The 26,062-nt window shown below is 37.4% G+C and overlaps 1 protein-coding gene across 4 annotated transcripts in view; it reads right to left on the reverse strand.

Annotated features, from left to right (window-relative positions):
* Positions 1 to 6,314: 6,314 nt before the first annotated feature.
* The window catches only part of LOC150088358 (solute carrier family 35 member F6-like), a 329,560-nt gene continuing 309,812 nt past the window's right edge, over positions 6,315 to 26,062 (reverse strand). For 3 of the 4 annotated variants that reach the window (XM_090370737.1, XM_090370735.1, XM_090370738.1), the window contains 2 exons: positions 22,186 to 22,231; positions 6,315 to 6,688 (listed from right to left, as the gene is read on the reverse strand). In XM_090370737.1, the coding sequence (XP_090226863.1) occupies positions 6,468 to 6,688; positions 22,186 to 22,231 (267 nt within the window). In that variant the 3' untranslated portion in view covers positions 6,315 to 6,467. The remainder of the gene's footprint in view (positions 6,689 to 22,185; positions 22,232 to 26,062) is intronic. The other variant, XM_090370736.1, reaches the window with a different exon arrangement.

A 26,062-nucleotide genomic window follows, 5' to 3' on the forward strand; every position in this document is an offset into this window, starting at 1 on the left:
AAGTCGAACACATCTGACTACCCACAAATAAATATGATTCAAGAGCATGCACAGTAATGAACTGCTCCATATAGCAGTGTCGAGCCACTTTTCGGAAGGAAAAAGAACCAGACTTTCATCAATCATCAGGACACTGGAAGGTCTTACTGGGTACATATTCAAGCCATTTAAATGGCCATTATACACAGCTGATTAAAGTAATCTGCAAAGTGCATTCTTAATTTGCTTTAATGACTTTCAGCAATAATAAGCATTGACATATACAGGAAGCAGGGATGGAAAGGAAATAAATGTAAACTTTTTGTATATTGTACAATTTTATGCATTCAGTCAAGGAACTTTAAAGGTAAAGGTTCAATGCATGTTTCTGGGAATTTCTCTCTGCACAACTAGCATGGTATGCTCTCAGACATTTAATTTATAACTGGTAATAACAAGTAGATATCAATGATATAGCGATTCTTTTGTCCTTAGAGTATTATTTTCAGAAAGTAAATTTAAATTTGAATATCCATAGAATGAGAAAGAGGCAACTGATTTTAAGAACTGAGATGTATTATATTATTTCTTCTCCTCTTAGAGCTATAACTTAAGTACTATACTATTTTATTGTGATAATGTGGCCTGTGTGAGTATGGATACAAAATTTTATTTTAGTGACTTAGGATCAGAGCAGTTGCTTTTAATTATGTCCTTAGCTATAATATCATACTTTTAAAGGATATAACCAAACATACAAATTTTACATAATTAAGAAAGTAAAATAAAATGACAGTTCTATTAAAAAAAAGTTCATCATCTGGAAGTCAGCATACTAACGTTACAAGGCACAATTTTTCATTATCCCTTACTAATGTGTGATTCTTCTCTCTCTCTCTCTCTCTCTCTCTCTCTCTCTCTCTCTCTCTCTCTTTCTCTCTCTCGGGGTAACTTGGAAATTTTTTTTGGCTGGTGTAGCATAAGCCTCAGGCTTCCTGCACTATATGGCTAGTAATAATACTCAAATAACAGAAAAACTTACAAAATCAACTGACATTAACAGGTTCATGAATTGAATTAGTCTGGTGATGGGTTCAAGATTACAGTTATTATGAAGATCGACTGTGGAAGGTACATCTGAGCATGTTGGCATAGGCTATTTGCAAAAAGTATCATTTTGAATCTGTGAATGAGGGCCAGTAGATACACTGAGCACATTAACTTGTTAACTGCCAGTTCATTATGTAACATTTTCTCAATGCGTTAGCATTCGGGTACGAGGTTAGCCTGTGCAGACGAAGCTCCTGGAAGCTCTTGGAACAGAGAAGTTTTTCCTGATTTATTTTCTGATTTATTAGCTTAAATTGTCATATTAACTTATTTTCTAGAGTAGCTTTATATTCCTAGTTACGATACTTAGTTTAAAGTTTAACTTAGACAGATTTTGTAGGTATTACTTAGTATCGGAAACGGTATCAAATCCACGTGTTACAAATTGAACGAGAGGTCTTTTTTTTTTTAACCAAATTTAGTCGATTTATTAACCAATTGTTATATCAAATTATCTTCTATAAGTAGATTAGAGACCTAGTCAGGATCCTTAGTTTATTCTAAATTGAGATAGCGAGATTTGGAAGTTAATCAATACTTACGAGTCCGTAGAAGTACCGTTCGAGAATTCCCGCCATTTTTACACGATAGCATAAGCTTAGTGTAGTATAGTGCATAATATAATATTGTCAATTAATCGGTAAATCTATTAATCTTGATAAACTTTATTGTCAATTAAATTGTATTTTTAACTCTATATATATATATAACGACTTAATCGTAACAAATAATTAATACATAACTATATATATAGTGGTACACGTGATACGGAAGTTGTATAAAGGGAACTCGTAGAAAACACTAGATACCAAAAAATAAATATAGCGTTATAACTGTTTGGGATATAACTTAAGGATTTAATTTTTGTTTTGAAATTTTATTGAATTAAATCGGAATCATGACTCTGACCAGAGCAGCAAAGCAAAAGGCTCAAGCTAATGGGAGTGCTGTGGTTCAGGGGAAAACTGAGGGGGGCAGTTGCCCTCTGAATCACAGTCTTTTAAAATGCACTGTTTGCTTGATGTTTGCGGAGCAGTCGGGTACGGGCCATGATACTGCCAAGGGGGATGTCTTTGTGTGTGCACGATGTAAGGAGTGCAAGGAAATCAGGCGACAACTCAGCGTTGTTATGGGCCTTTATGAGAGCTTGAAGGACAGGGTGGATGCCCTCGAAGGAAATAAATTGAGGGGCCCATCAAGCTCTCAGCCGCCCACATCAACGCCAGAGCTTGCACTTGGTCATCAGGCAAACACAGAGGCAGCCCCCTAGGCAGAATGCGCTGGTCCCACAGGAACTAGTAGTTGTTGGTGACTCTATTGTCAGGGAAACGGGGAACATGCTTTGTATAAAGGATAGGTGGAATAGGACCAGGGTATGTCTGCCAGGGGCAAAGGTTGATGACGTTGTAGAGCGGATATCATCTTTTAAGGGCACAAAAGGTGATATAGTTGTACACATTGGCACTAATGATATTAAGAGTAGGAGACCGGCGGAATTACTTAGCAAGTACAGGTCACTGTTGAAAAAAAGCCGTGAATTAGGGTTGAATTTGAAAGTGTCTGCAATTCTGCCCAGACACGATAGGAGGGAGTATATGATGAGAGCCTTGTCGATCAATTCGGCCCTGGAGGGATTGTGCAAGGCTCAAGGGGTAGAATTTTTTTCAGCCTGGACTGTACTTGTTAACAGGAGAGATTGCTTCTACAGGGATAGGATACACTTAAACAGAAATGGTGCAAGAATTTTTGCTGATGCTGTCGAGGCAGTGTTAGGTGGGTCGGAAAACTGCTAGTTGGGGGGGATACAAGGACTAATAGATTAACAGTAGCCACTGGGAGAGGTGGAAGTGATTCTTGCACTGCTTCTATTGAAATGAGCAGAAGCCTGAAAAACAAGATGCAGGATATTTCAGAGACTGCTGGGAGTCATTGCGGTACAAGTAAACACATGGGTTGTGTTAGGGTAGCTAAGAATAGAAACAGGTGCATGTATACCTGCGTGTACACCAATGCTAGGAGTTTGGTAAATAAATTTGATGAATTTGAGGTATTGCTCAAAACATCAAAGGCAGATATTGTTGGGATATCAGAGACGTGGTGTCACACAGATAAAAGTCATGCGGAACTGGAATTTGGGGAATACAAAGTGTATAGAAAGGATAGACAGGACAGGAGGGGAGGAGGGGTTATGCTATTAGTCAAGAAACACATAAAGTCCAAGGAAGTGAAGCCAGTCGACATCGATGGACAGGGCAGTGTCGAGTCAGTTTGGTGTGACATAAGCATAGGGAAATCAAAATTGAGAGTAGGAGTGTGCTATAGGCCTAATGACTCTGATGAGTATAATAAGATATTGTACAGGGAAATAGAGTGGGCCAGTAAATCAGAGAGTCTTATAATGGGGGATTTTAGTTTCCCCATTATAAGACTCTCTGTGGCATTGGAGGCAAATTCCCAGATATTGACTGGAATTTGTGGGTTGGTCACTCACACACTAGCAAGGCTTTTGTGGATTTATTGGATGATTGTTTTCTACATCAGCATGTTCGTGAGGCAACAAGAGGGAGCAATACTCTTGATCTGATTATCAGTAGTGATTCTTCATGCATTAAGAATCTGCAGATAAAAGAACCACTAGGTGGCAGTGATCAGAGTGTGTTGAAGTGGGATTTACTCAAGGAGGTAACTACCATCAGAGGTAAAGGGAAGGGTTTTTGTTTCCGTAAAGGCGACTATGATGGTCTGAGACAGTATTTAAATTCTATACAGTGGGACCAACTGATGATGTTACCAACAGCAAACTCAAAATGGGAAGCATTCAAGGAACTAATTTTGGAGGCTACCAGGCTTTACATACCAACTAAGAAATATTATTCAAGGTTTAGGCCTAAATGGTTGTCAGATGAACTAATGAGACATGTGGCAGAGAAGAAAAATGCATGGGATACATACAAATTAATGGGTGACATGGAAGCCTATGATAGATATAAGTTGGTCTGTAACCAAGTCACAAAGGAGATTAGGCAGGCAAAGGCAGACTACGAAAAATCCTTGGCAAAGGATGCAAAGAAAAACAGAAAAGAGTTCTTTACATATTTAAACTCAAGAAGGAAAGGGATGAATCAGATTGGTCCACTGGATATTGATGGTTCAACAGTTGAGGATCCTGCTCAGGTGGCTAACAATCTAAACGAGTATTTTGCATCTACATTCACGCATGAGGAGTTATTCAGGAAGGAGAATGATGTAGGTAAAGTAAACATTGGCAGTGAGCTGGATGATTTTGTAATAACTGAGAGGAAAGTGGAGGAGAGATTGTTGAGGATAAACATAAAAAAGGCACCTGGGGTGGATGGGATCTATCCAGTTATATTAAAGGAGGCAGCAAAGGAAGTAAGCAAACCCCTAGCCATAATTATGAGAGCTTCTTTGGACTCAGGGGAGGTACCCATAGACTGGAGATGTGCAAATGTAACCCCAATTCACAAAGGAGGATCAAAGGCTGACACAAGTAATTAACTTCTGTTAATTAACGTTAAATTTCGTTTAACTTCTGTTCCAGGTAAATTAATGGAGGCACTGGTTAAAGAAGCACTGCAGGATCATCTAGACAAGAATTCAGTTATAGCTCAGACGCAGCATGGTTTTGTTAAGGGCAGGTCTTGCCTGACCAATTTGATTGGATACTATGATGTAGTCACAAAAGAACTGGATGCAGGGAATAACTTTGATATTATATATTTGGATCTTAGAAAGGCTTTTGATACTGTTGCACATGGAAGACTGCTGCACAAGTTGGAGCAGTGTGGCATTGGAGGCAAATTGCTGCTATGGATAAGGGGATGGTTGAGTGGCAGAAGACAGAGTGGTAATCAATGGACACTGCTCAACGTGGACTAATGTTATTAGTGGAGTTCCTCAGGGTTCAGTGTTGGGTCCGTTGTTGTTTTCGGTGTTTATGAATGATATTGATGATGGGATATCAAGTTTAATGTCCAAGTTTGCAGATGATACAAAGGTTGGCAGGGTTGTTAAGGACACTACTGACGCTATGCTGCTGCAACAGGATCTGGAAAGGTTGAACAGATGGGCTGAGAGGTGGCAAATGAAGTTTAACATTGACAAATGTAAAGTACTACATATGGGAAACAGTAACCCCAGAGCAACGTATCAACTCTGCGGTACTACACTGACAGTGGTGGAGAATGAAAAGGACCTGGGGGTAATTGTGCAGGCAGATATGAAGTTCTCTGAGCAGTGCAGACGAGCTGCAAGAGTAGCTCATGGTGTCTTGTCAATGATATACAGGAATTTTTCTAGCAGGGATAAGGAGGTGATTATTCCCTTGTATAAGGCAATGGTTAGGCCACATCTTGAGTACTGTATACAGGTCTGGAGGCCTCATTTCAAGAAGGATGTAGAGCTGCTGAAACGGGTACAGAGAAGGGCAACAAGATTAGTGAATGGAACAAAGGGTTGCTCTTACGAAGAAAGGCTTAAGTTTTGCAAATTACAGAGTCTGGAGACTAGGCACAGTCGAGGTGATCTGATAGAGGTGTATAAGGCTTTGAATGGTTTGAGCATGCTCAATGCCAATGGGATTCTTCATCTTGCTCAGAATAATCACCTCAGAGGGCATAAATTCAAATTGAGGAAGGACGGATGTCGGATAGATGTGCGGAAATTTGCCTTTGGCCAGCGGGTGGTTGGTTGGTGGAACCGACTTCCATCACTTGTTGTTGAAGTTGATAGCCTAAACAAATTTAAAGCTCAACTGGACAGGTATTTCGAACGAACGGAGGGGTGAAATGGGAGTGGTGTGTGTTTTTTTTTTTTGGCTGATGCTGAATAAGCTTGCTTTCTTGCATCATATGCCTCTACTAATGCTAATGCTAATGCTAATGTCAGGTCAAATCAAGTGACTGATATGGAGTTCAAAAAATTATGCTTTGTTCTGTAAATTCATCGCAGAAATAAAGATTTTCAAAGGTGATATTATCATTTCAGTGTTCTTATTTCCAGATGACAAATATAACTTACCATGAAAATTAATAATTGAGACTTTTATTAAGCAAAAATTATTTTATCAGGTTTTCTATGAATAATAAATCAATTTTACAGAGCAGAATTTTAAAGACAGCTATCAAAGTCAAAAAGATGTAATGTTTTCATGAATTACTCTGAATGTTTATTATGTATATCAGTATACTAACTTATTGGTGTTATTTGTAATAATCATAAATCCATCATGGTCATATACTAGATTAACAGCCAAAAAATAATGTGAATACATACATCACATCATTATCATGTGAATATAAACAGATAAGGTTTGAGATTTCATGATGAGCAAAAGTAAAAATCATAGTAAAAAACATTTAACTAAATGAAGAAGGTTGAGTATTTCCATGAAGAAGAGGTGTTCGTTCACTGTCCACTTCAACTTCTGACTGAATGTTTCCTGAGGCTGGAGAAACACTGGAATCAATAAGACTTGGATACGTTTCCAGTGGTGTTTTTCTCAGTGAAGGAATGCAAGGCACATCCATAAGTTCATTATATAATGCTGTGCCTATTATAAGGAAAAGAAATCCATCCACTGAAATAGGAGGAAAAAAAAAAAGAGAAAGATACTGTACTATTATCAATTGTTTCAAAGTGATATTTAAAAAATTTATAAGATAAAACTTATTAGAATACAACATAAAAAAATTCTTTTTTCCATTCTCTATTCATGATTATTTTTATATCTTTAAGGTGAAGGTCAGCAAAAGAAATGAGTAAAAGCTGCTGCTTTTTTTTTTTTTTATGTGAACCCCAAACACGAGAGGTATTAGAACCTATAGTACTTAGTACCGTGCTTGGGTTGGAGGTTGAGAAGACGAAAGAAGATATTTGTTGCCATTGGACTTAACTTCTGTAGATTGTAATTTTCAGGAAATACGTATGAAGCAAGGTTGTTCCATAAAACGGCAGTTGAATGAATAAATGAGGACGATGACAAGTTGGTTCTGTGTGTTTGAAGTTGGACAGTAAATGGATGTTGGCTGGTGGCGGCACGTATTCGGACTGTTTTGAAAGAGAGATAGTGGGAATTATAGAAGCCAATTCAAAAGAACAGTGCCTACGGAAGTATCTGTAGAAAAGGAATGCAGCAGAAACAGTAAGTCTATGAGAAAGGGAGTGGAGAGACTCTGTTAGAGATGAGTCATTAATTAACCTAACTGCCCTCTTCTGAATGGAATCAAGAAGCCTGAGAGAGGTTTTGGAAGCACCACCCCAGTTGTGGGAACAATATTCCATGGCAGGGCGGATTTGCGATTTATACAGAGTGAGCAGCTGTTTGGAAGAAAAGTAACGCTGAGAGCAAAAGAGAAAACCAAGTTTTTTAGATGCAGAAGAAGCAATATTTGTAATGTGCTTGTGCCAAGAGAGATTAGAAGTCAGGGTAATCCCCAAAAAAGATATATCACTTTGCCTAGAAATCACAGTGTCACTAAAGATAAGCATAGGAGCAGAAGAATCCTTTTTGCGAGATATAAGACAAGACAGAGTTTTAGAAGGGTCGAAATCAACTAAGTTGTCTTTGCCCCACTGGAGAATTACCTGAAGATCGGCATTTAAGGAATTGGTAGCAGATTTTCGAGAAGTTGAAGCTGATTGAGCAGGACAAGGTTTCTCAAAATGGAAAGTTGAACGCAATGTGCTATCATCGGCAAAACTATGGATGGGATTTCCAGTCAATGGAAGAAGGTCATTGATACAAGAGGAAAAGAGTGGGGGAAAGAACTGAACCTTGGGGGACACCGGCATTAGTGGAGAAGTTAGAAGACAGAGAGCCATCTTCCATCACCCTCAGTGAGCGATCAGAGAGAAAACCGGATAACCAATTACTAAAAACAGTTGGCAAACCATAAGATGGAAGCTTGTTTAGAAGACCTTTATGCCAAACACGATCGAAAGCCTTTGAGATGTCAAGAGCAACTACTTGTGTTTCACCGAACCTTTCCATTGAATTAGTCCATAAATGGGTAACATAAGCCAGAATATCACCAGTGGATCGACACTGACGGAATCCATACTGGTGATCGTTGATCAGACGGAAGGTTTCTAGGTAGTTTAAGAGTTGGCGGTTAATTGATTTCTCCATTACTTTAGAAAGAGTAGAAGTAATTGCAATGGGACGATAATTGGATGGGAGGGATTTGTCACCCTTTTTAGGAACTGGCTGGATATGAGCAAATTTCCAAGCAGAAGGAAAAACACCTTTGGTATAAGAAAGTGAAAAAAGGCAGCAAAGAATAGGAGTAAGTTCAGGAGCACAAGTTTTGAGAACAAGTGGAGAAATCCCATCAGGACCTGGTGCTTTCTTAGCATCAAGATTCATCAAAATCCTTCTGATATCCTTTTGACGGAAGACCACAGGAGGCATTGAATGGAGCGTGCTGGGAATGGTGGGAAGTGTTTTACCAAGATCATTATTACATGAGCTGGAAGAAAAATGGGATGCTAGCAGGTCAGCTTTATCCTTGGCTGAAGTGACAACAGAACCATCTGGTTTGGACAGAGGTGGGCAAAAGTTGTGGCCAATAGCTTTGGCAAGAGACCAGAATGCTCGGCTACCATTAGGGCAAGAAGCAAGTTTTCTGTTCTTAGCCTGTTCAAACTCTAGTTTGGACTGATTAATAACTGCTTTACAATTGTTGCGAGCTTTGGTGTAGGCAGAAAATGAAACTGAAGAATTAGAAACAAGCCAATTACGATATGCAACATTCTTCTCTTGGACAGCCTTAGCACATTTATTGGAAAACCAAGGTTTAGATAAAGGACGAGATTTTAAAGTGGAGTGTGGGATAAAGGATTCGATTCCTGCAAGAATAATTTCACTGACACGATCTGAGCAAACGTTGACAGAAGTTTTGGAACAGTAATCTGACCAAGGAAAAGAATTCTCGCAGGTCATCCAATTTTGCATATTTGTAATGCCAAACAAAGGTTGGGAATAGCCATGAGATAAAGGCTCCACTGGAGAAGAGACAATCATCAAGTTGTGATCTGCGGTGCCTAAAAGACCACTCACTTTGACTGTGTACTTAGAAGGGTTGTTTGTGAGAAAAAGATAAAGTGTATTGGGTGTATGGTTAGGATTGTCCAGTATTCTTGTAGGTAAATGAACAATCTGTGCTAGGTCATTAGTAATTACAAAAGCCTCAGCATCTCGACCTGCTGTGTCGGTGTGACTAGAAAACGGAAGCCAACTGGAGTTGTGAACATTAAAATCACCAAGGAAAATTACCTCACTGTTAGGAAAGTTGGACTGGAGAAAGTCAAGTTGCAAAGAGAGGAAGTCAAAGAGCTCCAAGTGATTGGTGGAGTTGGGAGAACGGTAGAGAAAACAGATGAATTTGACACAATGAGGTAGACAGATTTTAAGCCAGAGAAGATCAAAGAGAGGAGATTCCAAATTGCCAAGTCTCTGACAGGGAATATCAGAACAGACATATGCATAAGTACCACCTGTGAGGCGAAAGGAATCATACAGGGAATAATTTGGGCATCTGAGATGAGCAGTAGTTGAATCAACCGATAACTGAGATTCCGTCAGAAAAAGTACATGGGGTTTGGCAGACTGCAAGTGGAAATGGACATGGTTGAGATTAGAATTGAGACCACGTATATTTGAGAAATGAATTAGGAAGTCTTTGGGAGGTTTAGATCTTTTCGCAGATAAGCTTGCTCTATTATTTTGACAATTCATGGTGTATTCAATAGTAAGAAAAAGTAGGTGGGACATGCTGTATGAAGTAATGAAATTTTGGATATGGCGCACATGTGGTAAGAATATACCCAGATTCTTGACATAACGTGGCCTCGACAATGCTCCCTGCATACACACTACTCGGACTCCCTCCAGTCACTATCTGGCAGAGTAGAGGTCGCAAGATTATACACTAGCTGATCCGGACCTAGTTAGTACACCGGACCAATAGGTTTGGTCCGGTGTACTAACTAACGGCCGGCCTGCGAACACCGTTTTAGAGCTGTACCCTCGAAATGTAAGGAATATTGGATCTCACCACGACGTTCATCATAACCTCAAAAGTCATCAATCATACTGCATGATGGAAGAGATAGGGAAGGGTTGACCGGACCTTATATTTTAAACATTCCAAACCTTTCCCCTTTATAAAATGGGATTTAATTGTATTTTGGAGTTTAATAGATTTTTCATAAACAGGCATTTTTAAGAACCTATGATGTGCTGCAGAATAGGAACATGGAATAATTTTCTTCAAATAAAAAAAAGCAAGCTGTTTTATATCCAGACTTCAAAGTACTGATACGAATGAAATACGAAGTGAAACATTAATTGAAAGTGAAATCAAAGTGAAACAAATGGACAAAATTTTCTACAAAATAATAATGGTTTTCATGTAATGCAAAATTAAGGAGCAAAAAAAAAAAAAAAAAAAATTTAAGGACAATAAAATGAAATTTTTTTTGTTTTTTTTTGTCAGTAACTAGTATTTTATTTTTCAAGAAATCATTGGGATTTAAACCTAAGTGCTGAATAGACACTTATCCAGTTTCCTAACCCAATTCTCACCCAGGCTTCAATTTTTTTTGGCACTCAATCTCATCCATAAATAAATACTATTTTCATTTCATTTAATTGCTCTTCTCCCTTTGCATCTAACATACAAAAGGGATCATCTGTAGAACCATTATGGCCTAACAGAGACAGCTTCAAACAAATGATAGAATCAACAAAATCTTCAGACACAGAAGAAATTCTTCCATGTTATGTGTTTTTTTAAGTTGTAACTATGGCCAGAACCCAATCCAGCTAACCTTGCTGATCTAGTTCTAAACATAGTTATGACCAAAAAATTAAAATTAAAATAAAATATATTGCAAAAAACTGTACCGTGACGTAAGGTACTCAACAAAACACTAGTTATAATGCAAAAATAACTTTTTTTAAAATATTCAGTGCTACAATTTTAAATACAGAAATGTGTACCCATTGGACTATATCAGTGGTTTTCAACCGGGGTGCCGCGTAATTTGAGTTTAAATTACTTAAACTTATTATTTTTTAATTTATATGTTTATTTCATTATAAAAAGGTGTACAGTATCTTTTTAATTTTGTGGTGATCTATAATTGATGTTTACTTAGTATCTCTGTATAAAGAATAAAATTATATACTGTATATATATAATTTGTATTATGAAAATGTAATTTTTATAATTATATTATTGTAATATTATATATATACACAGAGAGGGAGAATAAATCGGATCTAACATGCAGAAAATTGAGTAGGGGTGCATCAAAATAAAATAAATTACTTAGGGGTGCTGTTATTAAAAAAAAGGTTGAAAACCACTGGATTATATTATGAATCAAGTAGTAAGTTTAAGGTGAAACCTGAAGCTAAGGAAGTTATATAATGTAAATGTATATGTCAGGCATAGCCTCTTTCTGTACATGCTGTGAGCAAATTGGATTTACCACTTAGTGCAACAATCTCATATTGTTGTGACACTTTTCTACAAGTTGCCTTGGTATTGCATTACTCTAAAAGGAGATCACTTCAATTTCAATGTATGACATTTCACTGAATGCAAAAATTCGGTATATAACAATTTGTGGCTACAATTTGGTGAGTATGATGATTTAGTGTAAGGCAAAGCAGGGCAGAAATTGCAAACTTTTAATATGCCATGCTGTAAATGGTGAATTTATCATGATACTGTTCTTAATATTTTATTTTTTTTATAAAGTGTGCTACACCTTTGGATAGTATGCTTTTTTAGGAGATCCTATTAAAGGAGTGCCATGGGCAGGTTAAAGTTTGGTATACAAGAGAATCTTGCTTGCACTTTACTTTCACTTCTGTAAGTTGCATTTTTTAGGAAATACACATGGGGGGGGGGGTTTCCAGAGACCAAAAGTAGAGATCATTAATGGATACCAGCTGGGTAATGCATATCTTCTGATGTTTGGTTTACAACCTGCATTACAGTTTTTATTGAAAGAAGTTAGTAGTAGGCTAATACTGTGAATGGGTTAAGGATAAGTCAATGAGTTTCCCTGGAGTTTGTGTAGGGGTCAGTAGGAGTCCAAGTCTCCTACATGGGAAAATGCTCATCTGTGTATAATTTTTTCTAAATTCCCAACCCAACAGAACAGCATGGGCTGTGTCGGGCTCAAAAAAAAAAAATAAATAAAAAATAGTAGCCTGATAAAAAGATTATCAGGCTGCTATTTTTGTATTTATTTATTTTATCTGTGCTAGTCAATAAATTTCTTGCAACTTCCCAACCCTCACAAATCCTGATAGAATAGAGCAGGCTTTGGAGTTCTCTATAAAAGATAAAGAAACCTACCCTTAACTTTTCTTTCCTGTTGTTTCAATGTAAATGAGTTTCTTCTAGCTTTGCAACCTTCAGCCAGTCCATGTTACTAAACTAGCACATGGCTTTAACAGCTCTCATAGTTATTATCTTTATTTCTGCCTTTTCCCCTTGGTTTTTGTATCTGTAATTTTTTCTAGCTTCTCACCCCCCTCAATCAATCCATGCTCCTGGAAAGGCATAGGATTCAACTGAGTATGTTAAAAATACAGGTAGTTCCCGACTTTATGAGTTAATTCATTCCTAGTGCATGCTCGTAAAGTGAAAACTTGTAAAGCAGGAATTTATTTCCCATAGATGCAATGTTAAAAAAGCAGGGGTTACGTTCTCAACAATGAAATTTGACCATAGTAATGTTAAGTAAAGGTCAACAAAACAATAGTTTATGCTTAAACAATGATTTATATATCCAAAGAAATGAAAACACAGCCTTTAAAATGAAGCAAATTATAATAATAAATACTAGGGGGCTCTGCCCCCTGCGCGCTTTGCTTGCCAACTCCCCATGCACACTTTTTACATAATACGTAGAGTTATGACAGAGTAAGTCAAATCTTTTCTACGTAAAAGACACACCTGTCGAAAGCCACTGATCGATATCTAATCTAATATATAAAAGAAAATAGAAAGTGTAAGGAAAAACTATTAAAAACTTGTGTAAATGTTGAATGAGAGTGAGAGTTATTAATAATTGCATGTTCTGTTTTAGTCTCTTGACCGCACAGACTGATGGCTATGCAGGCCCTCAGGGTCCTCATGGTTATCCCAGCTGATGCCAGGCTAACACTGGCCATTTGGGTAAATCCCAGGCCAGCCAGTGTGGGACAGAGCTGCAAAAAGCATGCTCCACCACGTGGATATCTTTCCCTATGTTCTTTTATTCTTACCATCTGGGGTGGTTGAGTCTCCTTCCCCCAATCCCTTACCCCCTTTCACCTGGTGGCTCACCCCACCACCCACTTTCAACTACCACCCTCTGACCAGGATGGGCATCCTGTTCTAGGGGTCTTCTTACTGTCTCACCATTCAAATCAGGTGGATGCCTCTACTACTGCCCCTGTCTGTTCTCTACCACTTTTATCCCATCCTCTTCCTATTGCCCCATTATCTCTTTTCCAATAAATTTTTTTTTTTTTTGGGCTCTCCTTGGATGCCAAGGCTACCCCAGGGTTTGCCCCGCCAGAGCTTTCTTCTCTCCTAATGTGTCTTGGGTGGGTGACAGAAACTTGGGGTGTTAGTGGCTCTCCACAGGCCCCTTGGCTAAGTGACCAGAACAACAACACAACCCACACTAATACTTCATAAAACACACACCCTGATCTTATGCAGAGTATGGTATTCTACACAGAGTAAAAACACGGAGTTGGGGGGAACCCTTGGTGCCGCCAGGAAAAAATCACTATGACGAAATCAGGAAATAACCTATGTAATTATTTACCTGTGCATTTGTAGTGCGAGGCATTGTCAAGGTCGAATAAATATTGTTGCGTCCGAAAGAGAAGAATTAAAATATTTAAAATATTTATAAAATACTAAACTATTTTACAATTATACAATATTCATTAATTAGATAGTATGAATCAGAGCTGAAATACTCAATATGTTCTACGTTGATAATAATATTAGTAAATTAATAAGAGGAGTTTACCTCAATATAGTACGTGGAACACTTCCGTATGATACCCTCCAGAAATTAAAACGGAAAAAACGAAAAAATCGACAACTTACCGGTACATTAAAGTAAAATATAAATAATTAAAGTAAAATATAAATAATTAAATAATCAATTTAACACAATTCAAAATCAATTCAAAACAATTAAAATTCAAATTAACGCAATTAAAAGAATCTAACGAAAATATTCAAAACGATTTTCCTTCCGCAAGATTTTGAATTGTGTTAAATTGATTATTTAATTATTTATATTTTACTTTAATTATTTATATTTTACTTTAATGTACCGGTAAGTTGTCGATTTTTTCGTTTTTTCCGTTTTAATTTCTGGAGGGTATCATACGGAAGTGTTCCACGTACTATATTGAGGTAAACTCCTCTTATTAATTTACTAATATTCATTAATGTACAAAAAAACGTTACAATGGAACATCAAATTGTGCACGAGGTGGTGAATGTTATGGAGGCAGTTATAGTAGTAGTAATAGTGGCATGTTTGTTTGTTGTGTTTGTTATTTGGTTTTTAGGAGCATTAGCAACTGAGGCCATATTGCTCCGGGAAATGCGGTGGTCATTCCCTGACCTTTCCGCATCCTCCGTATTTGGTGGTGACAGGCTCGAACCCCAGTCTAATCAAGAAGCGTGTGCTACGCACTGCTGCTCCTTCCCACCTGGCTATGGAGGCGCCAATAGTGGCATGGGATGCAAGAAAGCAAGTGTATGAGCTTATGCAGCATCAGCCAAAAAAAAAAAAAAAAAAAAAAAAAATCACACCATTCCCTCCAAATGCCTGTCCAGTTCCTCCTTAAATTTATTCAACCTATCAACTTCCACAACGACAGATGGAAGTTTGTTCCAGCAATTAACTACCTGCTGGCTAAAGGCAAATTTCCGCACATCTATTCTACATCTGTCCTTTCTTAATTTGAATTTATGCCCCCTTAGGTTCGTAATCTGAACAAGTGGAAGGATCCCATCAGAATTCAGCGTGCTCAACCCGTTCAAGGCCTTATACACCTCAATCAGATCACCGTGCAGGTGCCTAGTCTCCAGCCACTGCAATTTGCAGAACTTAAGCCTCTGTTGGTAAGAGGATCCCTTCATTCCCCTCACCAACCTTGCCCTTCTCTGTACATGGTCAAGCAAATCGACATCCTTCCTAAAATGAGGCCTCCAGACCTCAAGGTGTGGCCGGCCTGACCATTGCCTTATACAGAGGGACAATCACCTCCTTTTCCCTGCTAGCAAAATTCCTATATATCATTGACAAAACCCCATTACCTGCCCTGGCAGCCTGTCTGCATTGCTCAGAAAACTTCATATCTGACTGCACAATTACTCCCAGGTCTTTTTCATTTTCTACCATCTTAAGTGTAGTACCACACAGTTGGTACGTTTCTCTGGGGTTACTTCTACCCATATGCAGTACGTTGCATTTGTCCAGGTTAAACTTCAGTTGCCACTTCTTAGCCCATCAGCCCAAATTATCTAGATCCTGTTGTAGTAGCACACTGCCATTACTGTCATTAACAACCCTGCCGACCTTTGTATCATCTGCAAACTTCGACATTAAGTCTGATATACCTTCATCAATAGCATTGATAAATATACAAAACAACAGTGGACCCAACACAGAACCCTGTGGGACTCCATTAATAACATTAGTCCACGAAAAGCAGCACCCATTGATTACCACCCTCTGTCTTCTCCCACTCAACCATCCTTTTATCCATTGTAGCAACTTACCCTTAATACCATTCTGCTCCAATTTGTACAGTAGTCTTCCATGCGCAACAGTGTCAAAAGCTTTCCTGAAATCCAAATATATGATATCAAAATTATTTTTTGCATCCAGTTCCTTTGTAACCACATCATAATATCCTATCAAATTTGTCAGACAAGGCTTTCCCTTAACAAACCCATGCTGTGTCTGAATTACTGCTGCAGTCTTGTCCAGATGATCCTGCAATGCATCTTTAACCAGTGACTCCATTATTTTACCCGGAACAGAAGTTAAACTAACTGGTCTGTAATTACTCGTGTCACCCTTCGATCCCCCTTTGTGAATTGGGGATACATTTGAACATTTCCAGTCTGTGGGAACCTCCCCTGAGTCCAAGGATGCTCTCATAATTATGGCTAAGGGTTTGCTTAGTTGCTTTGCCGCCTCCTTTAATATAACTGGATAGATCCCATCCACCCCAGGTGCTTTTCTTATGTTTAACTTCAACAATTTCTCCTCCACTTTGCTCTCAGTTATTACAAAATCAGTAATTAATTGCATTTGTAGTGACATAATTGCCTCGACCTCTTCTCCCATTAGCTCGAATAAACATCACTAGGAGGAAAACTTTTTTAATGTTTAGAGAGAAATTATTTGTGTCATACATATGTTAAAGAATGTTTATTCTTCACCATCATCACTAAATGCACACTCGTTGATGTTCATCATTCATTGTTGGCTTTTTGGAAGCACAAGGAGTCATCTTCTTCGGAAATGCTTCAAGAGTCGTTTGTTGCCAAGATAATCTTTTCTTTATAAATTTCATGATAGCATGCATAAGCATTTTTTAAATCTATAGCAACTTTTCTAGTGCGCTCGAAATTTGAATCTTACGACTCGAAAATCTCAATTGATTTTTCTGTGTTGAAAAGCTTTGTCAAACCCCTTAAGAGCGATGGAATGAACAGGAGTTTCAACTGTTAAACCGTCTTCCTTAGCTTCTTCACGTTTTGCCATTTCAATGAGGTCTTCATTTGCAAGCTGTTCATTGGAAAATCAGTGATGTCGGTTGTAGAAACCTCAAGCTGCAATTGGTTAGCAACATTTACAACTGTTGGTTCTTGAAATCCTTCACAGTTATCAATAACCTGATGAGAGAGTTTATTCCAAACACACTTCATGTTTCTCTCTGTAATTTTGTCCCATGTTTGTTTTATTTTGATTGTATCTAAAATATGGAATTTTTAATATTTTGGACCTCCCTCCTCATCTCTGCCTGAACAAACAATTGAATGCACAGTAGTACTGTACTATATAGCTATGGTTTAAAATGCCATATATGTGAATATTTAGCATTTAGTTATTTATTGTAATTAATGTTCATATTTTCGATTTTGTTGATACTTCAAAAAAAAAAAAAACTCATAAACCTGGGAACTGCCTGTATATCATTAATAAATAATCTTATCTGGATTAAAGCAATACAATATGGCCATTGTCATGCTGAAATAGGCACATACTAACTTTCCAACCCACCTATGAGAAGGATTTGAGTGAAACCTTTTATTCAAAATAAATGGATCAAAAATATATACATTTTTTTTCTTCTAAATGTTTCCTAAACCTTTTACTTCACTGATTTTGTTAATTTCTGATCGCTGTGTGGTACACCAAAACTGTCTTTCTCCAAACTTTCGCATATGACAAATTGTCACGAACCAAATTGATGAAAATTGTCATGCAATGAATTGATATGTTGGACAAGATAACTTGTGGGTGTGTAATCGAGACTCGCTGATATTTGTAAAATCAGACAAATGCTAACTCGCTGTGATTTGCTGTTGTATAGGATCTGTTTTAAATAAAAATTTTTAAACCAATTAAATTAAAATTTTAAATTAAATTAAATTTTTTAAACCAATCTAAGATCTCAAGCAAAAAATTTTTTTTTTTTTTTTTTTTTTATAAATAGGAATATCAAATATAGAAATTCTAAGAAAATCTTAAGTAAGAGAATTTCCTGGCTTAAAATGTCTATATTTATAATATGCTTATTTAAAAAAATCTGCTTCAGATTTTTAGATTAGTATATACAGGGTGTCTCAAAAATACATAGCATAACTTCAGGAATGAGTTCCTCATATGTAGGCAATAAAAATATTTTATATCAACATAGTTCCAGAAATGCTTGGTTTCCGAGTTATTAACCGAATGTCTTATCTCCCGCAGGTGATTTCCTTCATCACAAGGTACTGACAGAATCTTGTGGTTTTCCATTCCAACCATGGACTCAAATCAGGAGCAAGCGGTATGCACTTTATGTACGGTTTGGCGAACGGCAATGCTCTGGAGGCTCATCATTTATACCACAAAAGATTTCCAGAACGAAGATGTCCAGACAGGAAAACGTTTGAAGGTATCCATCGCTGCCCTTGTGAACATGGGACCTTTACACCTCATGCTGCCGACAGAGGATGGCCAAGATCTATGACTCCTGAAGTAGAGGAGGAGATTTTCGATGTTGTGCATGCCACTCCTGGAATCAGCACACTGAGAATCGCAATGCAACTGGCTGTTCAACGTTTGACTATTTGGAGAGTGTTGCGAGAACCAACTGTATCCTTACCATCTGCAACGGGTACAGGCCTTGTCACCAGCAGATTACCCTGCGCGAGTAATGTTCTGCCAGTGGTTCTTGCAGCAGTGTGGCACAACTTCTCACTTTCCTGCCTTAGTGATATTCACAGATGAAACACAGTTCACACGAGACGGAATCTAAAACTTTCACAATCAGCATGATGGGCTGAGGAATACCCACATGCAATTCTTCCATCACATCACATCACCAACAGCAGTTCAGCCTCAACGTCTGGGCAGGTGTTTTTGGTGATAAGTTATTTCAGCCCCATGTACTTCCAAACAAACTCACAGGGCAGGCATACAGAAACTTTCTGGAAAACAACATGCCTGATTTCTTGGACGACACACCACTGATCATTCGTCAACAAGCACACTTCATGCACGATGGAGTTCCCGCACATTTCAGCCACCTAGCCCACAATTACCTGAATCGAAGGTTTCCTGGTCGGCGGATAGGTAGAGGTGGACCAACTGCCTGGCTTCCACGCTCACTGATTTAAACCCACTAGATTTCTTCTTGTGGGGCCATTTAAAGTCATTGGTGTATTCGACTCGGGTAGCTGATGTGGAAACTCTCTGCAATCGGTGGCAGGTTGTGAGACAATACAAAACACGCCAGGAATTTGGCATCGTCTTCGTGAGTCCATGAGATGTCGATGAGAGGCCTGAATATAGGCCTCACATCGGTGAATGCAGACATTTTGAACAATTACTATAAGGTGATGTGAACAGTTAAGTGTCATAAACAGACCTTTAAAACTCGGAAACTAAGCATTTCTGGAACTATGTTGATATAAAATATTTTTATTGTCTACATATGAGGAACTCATTCCTGAAGTTATGCAGTATATTTTTGAGACATCCTGTATAATTGTATACATATTTCAAATTATTCATTCTTTGTATAGCAAATTGATGATAAATAAAGTTATTATTACATATCTGTACAAAAAAAGGAAAAAAATAAGATTGGTTTAAAAAAATATTAATTTAAAAATTTCATTTAAAATGAGATCACAGATCCTATAGAACAGCAAATCACAATGACTTAGCATTTTTTTGATTTAACAATTCTATAGCGTAACGTATATATATCTTGGACTGATAGCGTAAGGTATAAAGTAAAACTAGCACAACACGAAGTAGATATAAAGTTGATAGTGCAACACAAAGCACTCAATTAGGAATCTGTTAGCTTATTATAGTATTATCAATTAATCAAAAATATTATTAATCTTATTAAATTTCATTGTTAATTAAATTGTATTTAAATGGAAATCATGACCCAGACTAGAGCTATGAAGCAAAGATCACAGACTAGCGAGAGTGCTGTGACTCAGGGGAGAAAGGAAAGGGCAAGCTTATGCTTAGTATATACCCTGTATATACTAAGCATAAGCTTGCTTTTTTGCATCATATGCAAAAAAAAAATGCTTTTTTTGCATCTAATTCAACCTAACTAAGTGTATAAGTTACATTAGGGTTGCTATTTCCCACCTTGCAATTTGCAGCATTAAAACATCTACCACTTTTCTGACAATCACTGGAGCCTGCCCAAGTCATCTTGAAGTCACCTTGGCAATGATTATTAACAACTCTCTTTACATCTGCATATTTGATATGTCTTCTATCCTCTCATTAATTATAAATAAATGAAAGAAAGTATGATTAAGAGATGGAATTCTCCATTATTACAGTGAAGAGACTGGGGAAATCACAAGCAAAGCTATATATTTATATAAACAATATATTTAGAAACCTTCAGGGTGATATAAAACACTGTGAGCAGTGTTACTCCTTGACTTTATATATACAGTGGTGGCCACATAAACCGCATCCCTATTAATATTTCCCAAATCAAGCATTACAATTGAATTAATTTCCCATATGGCCCCAAATTTGTTGTGTACTAATGTAAAACGATTATGCATTTTTAATGATAAGAAATATAAATGAAAGAAAGAAAAAAAATTGGTATTAGTAAGTGGCAAATGATGCTACTACTAATGCCAATAAAAAAAGTTCCACCTATCCATCCTCTCCCGTAGTTTGTCTAGTTTTTCTTTAATTTTTTTTAAACTATCCACTTTTCCACAACAGCGGTTGGAAGTTTCTTCCAGCAATAAACACCAATTGACTGAAGGGAAAGTTTCAGATGTCTATTCTGCAACCATCCTTCCTCAATTTCAATTTATGTCCCCTCATCTGCATATCTGAGCAAGAGGAAGAATCCCATCAGCACTTAATTTTCTCAAGCTTTCAAAGTCTTAAACACCCTAATCAGTTAACTTTGCAGGTGCTTAGTCTCCAGAAGCTGCAGTTTGTAGAACTGAAGCCTTTCTTAGTATGAGCACTCCTTTGTTCCACTCACCAGTCGCATTGGCCTTCTCTGTATCTATTCCAGCAGTTATAAATCCTAAAATGAGACCTTCAGACCTGTATGCAGTACTCAAGATGTAGTCTGACCACTGCCTTATACAATGGGATAATCATCTCCTCATCCTTGCTAGCAGAAATCCTGTATATCAGTGAAAAAACCTCAGGTGTCCTGGCAGCCTGTCTACACTGATCAAAGAACTTCATATCTGACTGCACAGGTCCTTTTCATTTTCCACTACCCTGAGTGTAATACCACACATTTCGTACATTACTCTGAGATTACTGTTACTCATATGCAGTACCCTGCATTTGTCAATGCTAAACTTCAACTGCCATTTCTCAGCCATCTGCCTAATTTTTCTAGATCTTATTGTGAAGCAGCATACTTTCATTACTCTCATTGACCACCCTGCTAACCTTTGTACCATCTGCAAACTCAGACATTAAGCCTGATACATACCGATGAAAGGCCAACAAGCTTTGAAAGTGCCGTCTGGGCGGCGGTGCTCACTAAGAATAAGTAACAGTAGTCTTCTCTACTAGAGAAGCCTTACTTATTCAAAGTAGTGCAATACCTGGTATCTTGTGAAGGTAGCCACAATATGAGATATAACTAAAACGATGCCTTTACACTACATGTGTAGTCTAATTTTATGGGCTAACTATGGTGTATCTACACTGATATTATATAGTTAATTTAAACCCACATGGAATTATACCTTGTGCATTCAGTCTTTAAATAAACGTTTTATGAAATTTTAAGATTTGTTTCGATTTACTGCTGAGCATAAAAGTAAGTCTTCACTTTTACCATTACTTATGAATTTCAGAATGCTGAGAATTTTGGAATGCTGATGTTTTTCGACATTCCGAATATTATGGCACATTGGATGCACTCTATCAAATACATGTGGCAGTGAACATGTTAGTAGTGATCACAGATCACAGAAAATAAACAATTATACACATGCAAACTTTGACACCAATTGTAATAAAGAGGAGTGAACCTCTCGATATCTCTAGACGTGCCAGCATCATTTCAGGGGAGGTGAAACGGTGGCAATATTATAATGCTATAAAGCACTACGGGCAGCTCTCTCTTGTGATCTACAAAGTCTTCAAGATGGGTCAACAAATGCCTTGTAAATATAAAATGATGTCTATAACTGTATGTGTATCTCAATTTTCTTTAATTCTTGTTATGTATATGAAAATATGAACAAAATTTAATACCAATATAGAAAAGGGTGTACTTACCTTGAAATATTCCATATTTCTTGTCAAATGATTCTCCAAAACTCCTCTAGGTAAATATATAACTTCAAGTAAATAACAAATTTTTATAATGGATTTATTTATTAATAAGCTGCAATAAAAACTACACAGGAGTGTAGTTAAAACACAGCAATATTAAACTTCTTTCTCCTATCACACTTCTTTAAGAAAATATACAAAAAGAAAACAATCTCCAGGGTAATAAGCGGTACCTTAACACATTCATTTACAATATACACAGCATAACTCTTCATGCTGATTAGTTTGATTTCATGCTGGCAAAATAGCTGAAAGTTAAAAAGAAACCTCAATTCTACACTGTTCCTCTGAATATCTCTCTGTTCATCTATCCATCTGCATGTAACAACTCAACTACCAGTGGATTAATTTTAATGAAATTTTATATTTGGTTCATATAGAAAGATTTGTGAAGCCTTTCAAATTTCATTAAAATCTGACAAATAGAATCCAGCAATTATTATTTCTTTCTTTTATACAAGATTAAATGTTAATGCAGTATTTTTAGCTTTAGAAAGCCTGTGCAAGCTTTGTGTGTATTGAAGACTCATGAAGTCTTCACATAAGACTCATGAAGGTGGTGTCACTTATGAAGACATATGTATGTAGAAAGAGAGAAGAAGAGACAAAAAAGAATATTTGAGAAGAGTAAGAAATATTATAGAACTGCAATGAAACTGAGCTGCTAAATTTAGAGAACATAAACTATAAAGATTAATTGCTATGTTTAATAACCACTGTTATACCTCATGAAATTAATAACATAGTTTATTAAGTTTATAGCCCAAACCACTACACATTTAAGGCGAAGTTTCAGGCATCTTACTGATATCCATCTTCAAACCATGCTGCTGACAAACTCATGCTTATCGATGCTATCAGAACCTGATGTGCATGCCATATTATTAATTTCACGTGGTATAAGAGTGGTTATTAATATTTAAGGAACACCACCGTGTTACATCCTTCCCTAATTAGATTAGATAATACTATAGTTTTATTAAGTGATCTATAAAGTTATAATCATAGAATTTAATTGATAAGAAGATAAGTACACTTATTTAGCATTAGCATTAGTAGAGGCATACGATGCAAGAAAGCAAGCTTATGCAGCATCAGCCAAACAAAAAAAAAAAAAAAAAAAAAAAAAACCCTCCCATTTCATCCCTCCATTTGTTCCAAATGCCTGTCCAGCTCAGCCTTAAATTTATTTAGGCTATTAGCTTCCACAATAAAAGATGGAAGCCTGTCCACCAATCAACTACCCGCTAGTTAAAGGAAAATTTCTGCACCTCTATTCTACAACTATCTTTCCTCAATTTGAAACTGTGCCCCCTCAGTTTCTTAGTCTGAGCAAGAGGAAGAATCCCATCAGCATTCAGCTTGCTCAACCCATTCTCTAGTGCCTACTCTCCAGGCGCTGCAATTTGCAGAATTTAAGCCTTTCTTGGTAACAGCACCCCTTTGTTCCCTTCACCAATCTTTTTCACTTTCCACCTCCCTGAGTGTAGTACCACACTGTGTGGTACCAACTGTGTGTGTGTAGTACCACACAGTTGGTATGTTTCTCTTCGGTTATTGCTACCCATATGCAGTACTTTGCATTTGTCAAGTTAAACTTCAGTTGCCACTTCTCAGCCCATTTCCCCAACATATCTAGATCCACTTGGAGTAGCATACTGTCTTTATTGCTGTTAACAACCCAGCCAACCTTCACATCATCTGCAATCATGGAAATTAAACCTGATATACCTTCATCAGTATCATTGATAAATATACAAAACAACAATGGGCCCAACACCAAACCCTAGGGAACTCCACTAATAACATTTGTTCACGAAGAGCAGTGCCCACTGATTACCACTCTCTGTCATCTCCCACCCAACCATCCCTTTATCTATTGTGGCAACTTACCCTTAATGCCATACCTCTCCAATTTGTACAGCAGTCTTCCATGTGCAACAGTTTCAAAAGCTTTCCTGAAATCCAAGTATATGATATCAAAATTATTTTTGGCATTCACTTCCTTTGTGACCAAATCATAGTATTGAATCAAATTGGTCAGACAAGACCTCCCTTTAACAAATCCATACTGTGTCTTAACTATTACTGCATCTTGTCTAGATGATCCTGTAATGCTTCTTTAACCAGTGATTCTATTATTTTCCCTGGAACATAAGTTAAACTAACAGGTCTGTAGTTACTTGTGTCACATTTTGAACCCCCTTTGTGAATTAGTGATACATCTGTACACTTCCAGTCCATGGGGACCTCTTGAGTCAAAGGAAGCTCTCATAATTATGGCTAAGAGTTTGCTTACTTCCTTTGCTGCTTCCTTTAATATAACTGGATCGACCCCATCCACCCCAAGTGCTTTCTTTTTGTTTAACTTCAACAATTTCTCCTCCACTTTGCTCTCAATTATTACAAAATCACTTATCTCCCTGTCAGCATTTCATTGAATGACTCCTCATGTGTGAATGTAGATGCAAAATACTCATTCAGTTTATCAGCTACCTGAGCATGATCATCAATAGTCAACCCATCTATGTTAAGTGGCCCAATCTGATTCATCCCTGTCCTTATAGAGTTTACATAAGTAAAGAACTCTTTGTTGTTTTTCTTTGCATCCTTTGCCAAAGATTTCTCGTAATCTGCTTTCGCCTGCCTAACCTCTTTTGTGACTTGATTATAGACTAGTTTATACCTGCCACAGAATTCTGTGTCACCGGATACTTTATATGCATCCCATACATTCTTTTTCTCTGCCACGAGCCCCATTAACTCATCTGACAACAATTTAGGCCTCAACCCTGAACAGTATTTCTTAGTTGGAATGAAAAGCCTAGTAGCTTCCAAAATTAAGTCCCCGAAGGCTTCCTATTTAGAATTCAATGTTGGTAACGTCATCAGTTGATCCCACTGTACAGAATTTAAAAACTGTCTGAGACCTCTGTAGTCACCTTTACGAAAGCAGAAGCCCTTCCCTTTAGCCTTGATGGTAGTTATATCTTTAAGTAATTCCCACATCAGTACATTGTGTTTATTGTCACCCAGTGATTCCTTTATCTGCAAATTCTTAATGCACGAATAATCACTGCTGATAATCAGATCAAGATTATTACTCCCTCTGGTTGTCTCTCGAACATGTTGCTGTAGAAAACAACTCCAATAAATCCAGAAAAGTCTTGCTAGCGTGCTAGTGACCAACCCACACATTCCAGTCAATATCTGGAAAGTTAAAATTCCCCATTATAAGACATTCTGATTTACTGGCCCACTATTTCTCTATGCAGTTGCTCATTATACTCATCAGATTCATTAGGCCTATAACACATGCCTACTGTCATTTTTCCTTTCCCAGTGCTTATTTCACACCAAACAGACTCAACGCTGCACTGTCCACCAACATCAATTAGATGCACTTCCTTAGATTTTGTGTGTTTCTTAAATTAATAGCATAACTCCTCCTCCCTTCCTGTCCTGTCTATCCTTCCTGTACACATTGTATTCCCCAAATTCCAATTCTGCACTGCTTATATCTGTGTGATACCACATCTATGATATCCCAACAATATCTGCTTTTGATGTCTTGACTAGCACTTCAAACTCATTAAATTTATTAACTATACGCCTAGCATTGGTGTACATACAAGTATACAGGAACCTGTTCCTACTCTTAGTTACCCTAACACAGCCCATGTATTTACTTGTTCCACTATGACTCCCAGCAGCCATGGATATCTCCATTACCTTGCTTTCTAGGCTGCTGCTCATTCTAATAGAAGCAGTGAATTAGAATCACTTTTGCCTCTGCCTGCGGCCACTGTTAACCTTTTAG

The sequence above is a fragment of the Mastigoproctus giganteus genome, chromosome 3 (assembly GCF_048544385.1).
Source record: "Mastigoproctus giganteus isolate SK-2022 chromosome 3, ASM4854438v1, whole genome shotgun sequence".
In the NCBI taxonomy this organism is placed as follows: domain Eukaryota; kingdom Metazoa; phylum Arthropoda; class Arachnida; order Uropygi; family Thelyphonidae; genus Mastigoproctus; species Mastigoproctus giganteus.